General features: G+C 53.2%; 1 protein-coding gene across 1 annotated transcript; it reads left to right on the forward strand.

Moving 5' to 3' along the window:
- Positions 1 to 250: 250 nt before the first annotated feature.
- On the forward strand, positions 251 to 9,004 carry AOC1 (amine oxidase copper containing 1; the record flags this gene model as incomplete). The annotated part of the gene is given in 5 exon segments (NM_001133293.1): positions 251 to 294; positions 4,145 to 5,730; positions 6,452 to 6,737; positions 8,215 to 8,347; positions 8,657 to 9,004. Coding segments are annotated over 4 exon segments (2,268 nt in total). The 3' UTR covers positions 8,924 to 9,004.
- Between the last annotated feature and the right edge of the window lie 1,282 nt (positions 9,005 to 10,286).

Genomic DNA, 10,286 nt, shown 5'->3' on the forward strand with positions numbered 1-10,286 from the left:
TGTGGCATTTCATGGCTCGTCACAGAGAAGCCAAGGCAAATTCTTGTGGAAGGCGGCACTTGTCTGGAAACAGACTCAGGACAAGTGTGCTGCACAGCCAGCTTCCTCAAACCCACTCACACCACTGTAGCTGCCCACAGAGGCACCTCCCGAGCCATAGGCCCCTCCTAGGCCGGCCCAGGCCTCACCTTGTCCCTCCCTGCAGGGCGGGGTCTGATTGACTTCAAGAAGGAGTCAGAGATCAGCTTAAGGGCAAAGGCTGGAAGCAGAGCGAACTGGGAGCAGAGCACACAGGTGCGTTCTGATGGGTATTCGGGAAAGTCAAGAAAGGGCTGACCTGGAGGAAAGAAAAGCAGTGGAAGGAGGGCACAGAGTGAGGGGCAGAAGAAACAGGACACAGAGGGAGGAGGGCCAGGAAGTGAGGGCAGGAGCCCAGCACATCACAGAAAGTGCCCGGGTGCTTGGTGGCAGGCAACAGCTGGCCAGGGTGGAGTGGGGAAAGCTCAGAGAGGAGGGTGAGCAGGGAGAGGGCTTGCTTCCTGTTCCTGCCTGGAAGTCTCACCAACCACCACCCCCACTGCCACTGCACATGGGGACAGAGGTTTGTCCTGGGAAAAGCAAAGGTCTCTTCCACATCTTTCTCCTTCCTGGAAAAGCAAAAAGAAACATGGGGATATGAGGTTGTAAAAAAGGAGACACAGCCATGAAAGGACATGGAAGTACCCTAAATGCATACTGCCAAGCAAAAGAAGCCAACCTGAAAAGGCTGCAGACTGTAAGATTCCAAATACAGGACGTTCTGGAAAAGGCAAAACTATGGAGACAATAAAAAGCGCAGTGATTGCTAGGGTTTCGGAGGAACAGGTGGAGCACAGAAGATTTTGGGGGAGGTGGAACTACTCTGTGTGATACTCTAATGGTGGATCCATGTCATTGTCCGTTTGTATAACCCATAGAATATGCAGCAGGAGTGAGTCCTGATGTAAACTGTGGGCTCTGGGTGAGAGTGATGTGCGGGTTCATCAGCTGTAACAAATGTACGGCTCTGGTGTGGATACTGATAGTGGGGAAGCTGCGTGGTAGGGGCTGTGAGTATACAGAAACTCTCAGTACCTTTCGCTCAATTTTGCTATGAACCTAAAATTCCTCTTTAAAAGACTCCTATTTAAAAGACTTTAAAAGATTGTTAAAAGACTTTTAATAGACTTGTTAAAGATTTTTAACAGACTTTATAAAGTCTATTAAGAAATCTATTAAAGTCTATTTTTTAAAGTCTATTAAAAAAAAAGTCTACTATAATTCCAGCACTTTGGGAGGCCAAGGCGGGAGGATCACTTGAGCCCAGGAGTTCGAGACCAGCCTGGGCAACATAGTGAGATCCTGACTATATATTTATTTATTTATTTATTTATTTAAGTCTAATAAGAAGTCTATTTGGGGCCAGGCCTGGTGGCTCATGCCTGTAATCCCAGCACTTTGGGAGGCTGAGGCGGGTGGATCACTTGAGGTCAGGAGTTCAAGGCCAGCCTGACCAACATGGTGAAACACCGTCTCTACTAAAAACAAAAAATTAGCCGGGCATGGTGGTGCACACCTGTAATCCCAACTATTCTGGAGGCTGAGGCAGGAGAATTGCTTGAACCTGGGAGACAGAGGTTGCAGTGAGCCAAGATCGCATCACTGCACTCCAGCCTGGGCTACAGAGCAAGACTCTGTCTCAGGAAAAAAAAACAGTCTATTTAAAGAAGAAAAAAAAAAGAGGCCTGGCCAATATTTAATAGGAGAACACAAGAATCACCTCATATCCTTCCTACTGGCTCTGGGTTCTGCCTGCAGCCCCTGCCTCACCTCCTCCATCCAGGTGAGCAGGGCGTCCGAGAGCCCAAGATCATGTGGGTTCCAGGGTCTTCTGCCAGCACCAGAGGGCAAGACAAGGCAACTAGAGGGACATCCCCATGAGAGGCCACGACCATGGAGCAAAATGAGGGCAAGGGGAGAGCTCTCGGGGAGGCAGGCATGGGAAAGGGAGAGAAGGACATCTCAGATCAGCCTTGACCACGGCCTCCAGGGCTAGAGAGCCCTCGGGTGATGGAACAGGCCCAGCCAACACCTTTCATTTATCTATGAATCAAGAACTGCCCATCGTGTACAAATTAAATACAAAGTGCTAAGGGGACTAGTGGAGAAGTATGTTAGTTGGGGCCGAAAACAGAGCACTCCTCGGCAGTGCGGGGTTTCAGCTGACCTCAAAAGGTGGCAAAGGATGTGACACTGGCCCAGAGTCGGGTGGGAAGGGGCAATGTGCAGCTGAGCTTCTCTGGAGGAAAAAAGCCACAAGGAAAACAGGGCCGCTAGTTAACACATGGGTTGTGTTCCCAACGCTTGTGCTTTGGAAATGTGATGTGTAAATGTGTTTTCCAAAAACAAAAGCAAGAAATGAAAAGCGTTCATGATGGTCAGGTTTCCTCAGTGGGTCACTCCACGACACACCCAAAGTGGAGCTGCTGCACCTCAGTTACACCTCATACTCTGTGCCGCCGACTTTCCAGGTGAAATCCTCGGGGCCTGCCTTGCAGGCGGCCTGGGCCCCCTGGGAGGAGGCTGGGCCAGGCAGAGGTCTGAGACAGAAGTGGATTAACCCTCTCTGCTACCTGTCTGTCTGCACAGGAGAACGTGTTTTCTCCAGGTTTACCCCCAGGGCTTCTGATTTAGGGAGCAAAAGGCAACTACCTATGAAAACAAGGATCTCTCAGAGTCCAACCCACTCATGCATCCACCTTATAAATCAAGTGTCTGTGCTCAGGCACTGCTTGCAGGAAGTGAAAAGCACACCTGAGACAGGGAGGAATCCTGAAGTGGGGCTCCCAGGTCAACCCAGAGCCTTGAGGAAGGGGGTGCAAGGTGGTGAAGGCAGTGCTTCTGTAGGGAAATTTCACGGTGACGGCAGCCTTCCAGGGAGGCCCACAGCACCTAGGAGGACAAGTTAGGGTCTGGAGAAACTAAGGCTGGGAGACAGCTCCAGCCAGCATCTGTAGCAACAGTGCAACAGGCAAGAGCAACAGTCTCCCAGAGACTCCGCACACAGCCCACAGGAAGACAGAGTTGTGGCCACCACGTCTCCCAGCCCTGCAGGAGGCTCACATCTACAAGCACAGGATTTTACAGCTGCTTGGGGAATGGGGTTATGAGGTGAAGACCCTGACCCACCCTCCCTGAGAAAGGAAAAGGCATCTTCCTAAGATGAACCCTTCCCTGAGGTCCCCTCCTAGTAGCCTTGGGTGGACAAGAGAGGTGAATGGGGCACAAAGAAGGCTGGGCAGGACTGGGCACCTCTACCTCACCCCCAAAGCCATCAGTCTGCAGCCTAGTCACACCTGAATCACTCTACATTGTGTAAAACTTTAAATGTGCTGGTGTCAATAGCCTGTATTTAATTTAACAAGAAGAGCAGCTAACATTTCTCATGCATTTCCTATATGGCAGACATTGTTACAAACACTTTATATTTACTGTTTGATTTCTCTCCACAACCCTAGGAGCTAAGCACTGTTGTCGTTATTTTCATTTTATAACTAAGAACATGAAGGCCCAGAGAGTTTAAGCAGCGTGCCCAAGGCCACACAGCAAGTCCTAGTGGCATGAGTCACTGGGACTTGACTCAGGCAGCCTGACTCCAGAGCCTACCTTTGAATTTCTACACTAAATTTCAAAATCTCTCTACCTAAAAGGTATTTCGTTGTGTCAGAAATGTAGTTGTGCTGTTAATACAGGTGTCTTCTCCAGGACACAAGAAGCACCTGGGGGCATGTTCAGGGGCCCAGCCTGGCCTTTGTGACTCACGGCACCCCTGGCTGAAATAATACACAAAAACAAGAGCGTTCCCCTGAGTAAGGAAGGCTGCAGGACTGGAGGACATTTACAGAGGAGTGAGGAGAGGGCAGAAATAAATGGATGGATGCACAGGCAGCAGCCCGACAGCACTGGGGACTATGTCTGGGGCCCCAGCTGCCCCAGGACAGCCTCCAGCTTGGGGCAGGGCAAGGGGAGGAAGCTCAGTCCATAGGAAAATTCCATGGCCCTAATCTGAGGGAAGCCCATCTCTGCCCATAAGACAACTAAGTTCATCTCCTCTACTGCATTCCAGAGCCATGGAGCGAGAGATGCCGGCCCTGGGCTGGGCCGTGGCTGCCATCCTGATGCTGCAGATGGCCATGGCGGAGCCCTCCCCAGGGACTCTGCACAGGAAGGCAGGGGTGTTTTCAGACCTAAGCAACCAAGAGCTGAAGGCAGTGCACAGCTTCCTCTGGTCCAAGAAGGAGCTGAGGCTGCAGCCCTCCAGGACCACCACCATGGCCAAGAACACCGTGTTTCTCATTGAGATGCTGCTGCCCAAGAAGTACCATGTGCTGAGGTTTCTGGATAAAGGTGAAAGTCATCCTGTGCGGGAAGCCCGTGCCGTCATCTTCTTTGGTGACCAGGAGCATCCCAATGTCACAGAGTTTGCTGTGGGGCCCCTGCCAGGGCCTTGCTACATGCGAGCACTGTCCCCCAGGCCTGGGCACCAGTTCTCCTGGGCATCAAGGCCCATCTCCACAGCAGAGTATGCCCTCCTCTACCACACCCTGCAGGAAGCCACCAAGCCCCTGCATCAGTTCTTCCTCAATACCACAGGCTTCTCATTCCAAGACTGCCATGACAGATGCCTGACCTTCACTGATGTGGCCCCCCGGGGTGTGGCTTCTGGCCAGCGCCGCAGTTGGCTTATCATACAGCGCTATGTAGAAGGCTACTTTCTGCACCCCACTGGGCTGGAGCTCCTCGTGGATCATGGGAGCACAGATGCCCGGCACTGGGCCGTGGAGCAGGTGTGGTACAACGGGAAGTTCTATGGGAGCCCAGAGGAACTGGCTCAGAAGTATGCAGATGGAGAGGTGGACGTGGTGGTCCTGGAGGACCCACTGCCTGGGGGCAAGGGGCATGAAAGCACGGAGGAGCCGCCCCTCTTCTCCTCCCACAAGCCCCGCGGGGACTTCCCCAGCCCCATCCATGTGAGCAGCCCCCGCTTGGTCCAGCCCCACGGCCCTCGCTTCAGGCTGGAGGGCAACGCTGTGCTCTACGGGGGCTGGAGCTTCGCCTTCCGGCTGCGCTCCTCCTCCGGGCTGCAGGTCCTGAACGTGCACTTTGGCGGAGAGCGCATTGCCTATGAGGTCAGCGTGCAAGAGGCAGTCGCGCTGTACGGAGGACACACACCTGCAGGCATGCAGACCAAGTACCTCGATGTCGGCTGGGGCCTGGGCAGCGTCACTCACGAGTTAGCCCCCGGCATCGACTGCCCGGAGACCGCCACCTTCCTGGACACTTTCCACTACTATGATGCCGATGACCCGGTCCATTATCCCCGAGCCCTCTGCCTCTTTGAAATGCCCACAGGGGTGCCCCTTCGGCGGCACTTTAATTCCAACTTTAAAGGTGGCTTCAACTTCTATGCAGGGCTGAAGGGCCAGGTGCTGGTGCTGCGGACAACTTCAACTGTCTACAATTATGATTACATTTGGGACTTCATCTTCTACCCCAATGGGGTGATGGAGGCCAAGATGCATGCCACTGGCTACGTCCACGCCACCTTCTACACCCCCGAGGGGCTGCGCCACGGCACTCGCCTGCACACCCACCTGATTGGCAACATACACACTCACTTGGTGCACTACCGCGTAGACCTGGATGTGGCAGGTAGGACTCAAAGCGAGACTCTCCCGTTCAAACACCTGCATCCAGCCAATAACTTAAACTCCCAGGAGACAGCACTATAACTCCCTGGTGGTGGAAAGTTAGGAGCATTTGCCAAGCCTGCTTCTGTAAGACCTAAAGCTAGAAATTTGTGTGTCCCTGAAAAGTGGTGAAAGCGAACAGTGCCGAGGGTTGCCCTGGATGCAACAGTGTGGACCCTGTCCTGACCCTGGGGCTGTGCACGGGGCAAGGGAGGGGATGGTGCCTAGGAGGGTAAGAAATGTCACTGTTAGCGCTCTGAGATGGAGTGTAGTATTGTCTGGGAATATTCAGGGTGTCTCCTGGATGATGTCACCATAAAAGAATGCCATGGATAGAATGACTGATGCTGCCAGACCCAACAAGGCCACCAGGACCATACAGGCGGCTCCTACCCCTCAGCCCCAGTCACCTCTCTGGACAGAGCCTCTCATGCCTGGAGAAAAATGGGTGCCCCTTCTCTGGGATTGCAGCCACAGCAGATGGGCATGAGCACAGCTCTTGAGAGGAACTTCCCAGAGTGGTAATGGAATCACCACAGCCGCCCAGGGCATCCCCCAACATCCCGGTTATTCCAGACAGTTGGCTGTTGGATGTGGTGGAGGATGGAGATCCTGGGGCAGAATGAGGAGGTTTCAGTTCTGGCAGCTTGATTCTCATTCTCCTTCTCCCTGCATACCTCCAGGCACCAAGAACAGCTTCCAGACACTGCAGATGAAGCTAGAAAACATCACCAACCCCTGGAGCCCGAGACACCGCGTGGTCCAGCCGACCCTGGAGCAGACGCGGTACTCCCGGGAGCGCCAGGCGGCCTTCCGCTTCAAAAGGAAGCTGCCCAGGTACCTGCTCTTTACCAGCCCCCAGGAGAACCCCTGGGGCCACAAGCGCAGTTACCGCCTGCAGATCCACTCCATGGCCGACCAGGTGCTGCCCCCAGGCTGGCAGGAGGAGCAGGCCATCACCTGGGCAAGGTGAGGAAGACCCAGGGGGTCTGGGGGAGGGTCAGGGGCTCCCCTCAGTGTGTGTGTCTGTGTCTGTCTGTGTTTGTGTCTATGGGGTTCCTGGTCTATGTGGTTTTGTATCTGGGCGCACATGCGTGTTGTGTATGTATATGTATATCTGTGTGTACAATTGACTCTGAACAATATGGGGGTTAGGGGTGCCAACCCCCCAATGCAGTAAAAAAGTCAAGCATAACTATAACTTCCCCACAACGTAACTATGAATACCCTACTGTTGACCGGAAGCCTTACCACTAACATAAACATTCCGTGAACACATATTTTGTATGTTCTATGTGTCAGATACTGTGTTCTTACAATAAAGTAAGCTAGAGAAAAGAAAATGTTATTAATAAAATCCTGGCCGGGTGCGGTGGCTCACACCTGTAATCCCAGCACTTTGGGAGGCCAAGGCGGGCAGATCACAAGGTCAGGAGATCAAGACCATCCTGGCTAACACAGTGAAACTTCATCTCTACTAAAAATACAAAAAATTAGCCGGGCATGGTGGCGGGCGCCTGTAGTCCCAGCTGTTTGGGAAGCTGAGGCAGGAGAATGGTGTGAACCCGGGAGGCGGAGCTTGCAGTGAGCCGAGATCACACCACTGCACTCCAGTCTGGGCAACCGAGCAAGACTCGGTCACAAAAAAAAAAAAAAAAAAAAGAGAAATCCTAAGGAAAAGAAAATATATCTACAATCCATTAAGTGGGAGTGGCTCATCCCGAAGGTTTTTATCCTCGTCTCCTTCACTTTAAGTGGGGTGAGGAAGAGGAAGAGGAGGGGCTGGTCTTGCTGTCTCACGGTGGCAGAGGCGGAAGAAACTCCAAATGAAAGTGGACTTGTGGGCTGCGCGCGGTGGCTCATGCCTGTAATCCCAGCACTTTGGGAGGCCCAGGTGGGCAGATCACCTGAGGTCAGGAGTTCGAGACCAGCCTGGCCAACACAGCGAAACCCTGTCTCTACTAAAGATACAAAAATTAGCCAGGTGTGATGGTGGGCACCTGTAATCCCAGCTACTCAGGAGGCTGAGGCAGGAGAATCACTTGAACCCGGGAGGCGGAGGTTGCAGTGAGCCAAGATCACGTCACTGCTTTCCAGCCTGGGTGACAGAGCAAAACTCCATCAAAAAAAACAAAGAAAAAGAAAAGAAGGAAGGAAAGAGAGAGAAAGAGGACCCATGCAGCTCACACCTGTGTTGTGCAAGGGTTGCCTGCTCTTCTGGGCCTGTGCCTCTGTGCACTTGGGGAGGGGGGCGGGGAGAACTCCTGTGGGTCACCTGAACCTCGGTTAACAGCAGCCCGTCCTGCCGACTCCCAGAAGAGATGATCTCTCATCTTGGGGAAGGCAATCATCTTCCTCTATTTTGACCCTGAAGCTGTTCCCTGGGCGGGGCTGAGGGGGGCCAGCCCAGGGCCCTGAGCCAAGCTGCTTCACCTCTGCCTCGCAGGTACCCCCTGGCAGTGACCAAGTACCGGGAATCGGAGCTGTGCAGCAGCAGCATCTACCACCAGAACGACCCCTGGGACCCGCCCGTGGTCTTTGAGAAGTTTCTTCACAACAATGAGAACATTGAAAATGAGGTACTGCCCTGTCCCCAGCCCTGCCCAGTGCTGGCCCTGCCTCCTTCCAGCTCAGCCCAGGACCATCCTCATCACCATCAGGGAGTCCCAACCACCCTTTGCCCAGATCTGTCCCCAGTCGCAGGAGCTGTGCCTTGCTGTGTGGACGGCAAGTTCAGAGGTCACAACAGAGCTGCTCATCTCTTTAAAAAGGGGCTGGAGAGGAATTCAGCAAGTTTCCAGGCAGAACTGAAAATGACCAAAGGCTAGAGTGGCCTCCAGTGGTCAGTACTCAGCCCTGCCCACTGAAACCCACCCTGTCTCCTGCAGGACCTGGTGGCCTGGGTGACGGTGGGCTTCCTGCACATCCCGCACTCAGAGGACATTCCCAACACAGCCACACCTGGGAACTCCGTGGGCTTCCTGCTCCGGCCATTCAACTTCTTCCCAGAGGACCCCTCCCTGGCATCCAGAGACACTGTGATCGTGTGGCCTCGGGACAACGGCCCCAACTACGTCCAGCGCTGGATCCCTGAGGACAGGGACTGCTCTATGCCTCCCCCTTTTAGCTACAATGGGACCTACAGACCTGTGTGACCAACCCCCAGTTCCTCCCCCAGTTCCTCCCAGGAAGCCCAGGAGCCTCACTGGGGCAGACAATAAACCCTCAGAGCCTCACTCTGTGTGCTGCTTCTTGCGGGAGGGCACAGGGCCATGTGTGTAGGAAACACACGCACAGACGTGCACACACTCGCACAGACGTGCACACACACAGAGGTGTGCACACACACACAGACGTGCACACACTCGCACAGACGTGCACACACACAGAGGTGTGCACACACACACAGACGTGCACACACTCGCACAGACGTGCACACACAGAGGTGTGCACACACACACAGACGTGCACACACTCGCACAGACGTGCACACACACAGAGGTGTGCACACACACACAGACGTGCACACACTCGCACAGACGTGCACACACACAGAGGTGTGCACACACACACAGACGTGCACACACTCGCACAGACGTGCACACACTCGCACAGACGTGCACACACACAGAGGTGTGCACACACACACAGACGTGCACACACTCGCACAGACGTGCACACACATGGCATGTACTTTATTCACACTGGTCTACTGCAGTCCAGAAAAGCCACCATTACTAACAAAAAGGAAGCTCGCTGAAATCCTGCACCTACCTGTCAGATTGGTTTTTTAAAATCTGAGACTGGCCAGGCACGGTGGCTCACGCTGCTAATCCCAGCAACTTTGGGAGGCTGAGGCGGGAGGATGGGAGGATGACTTGAGTCCAGGAATTCAAGACCAGCCTCAGCAACATGCTAAACCCCATCTCTCCTAAAAAATACAAAAAATTAGCCAGGCAGGGCAGCATATGCCTGTAGTCCCGGGGCAGAGGGGGTTAGATGGGAAGATCTCTTGAGCTGAGAAGCCGAGATCATGCCATTGCACTCCAGCCTGGGCAACACAGACACAGTGAGACCCAGTCTCAAAAAAAAAAATCTGAGACTGACAACTTTCTCTTGGGGAGGCTGCAAGGGAATTTCCCAATGTCAGTGACAGGCTTGCAAAATGGCACAACCATAGAGCAGATCCTACAGGGAGATCTAGCAGGATCACCATGCCTTTATCCATTGGCACACTGGCCGAACTTCAGGGGGTTTATCCCCAAGATCCACCTGTAAACACAGGAATGACATATGTACAAAGTGATTCATTGCAGCATTGTTTGTAACAGCAAAAGTCTGGAAACAACCAACTTCTCATCTGTAGAAAACCCCAGTTGAATAAACTGTGGCACAACCTCACAGTGCAATTCTAGTTGATTGTAAAAGAAACACATGAATGAGGATACTCTGTGTGCTGATAGGGCAAAACTTCAGGCCACAGCAAGTAAGAAAAGAGAAGAGGCATAGAATAATACA

Source organism: Pongo abelii, chromosome 6 (genome assembly GCF_028885655.2).
Source record: "Pongo abelii isolate AG06213 chromosome 6, NHGRI_mPonAbe1-v2.0_pri, whole genome shotgun sequence".
NCBI classification, from domain to species: domain Eukaryota; kingdom Metazoa; phylum Chordata; class Mammalia; order Primates; family Hominidae; genus Pongo; species Pongo abelii.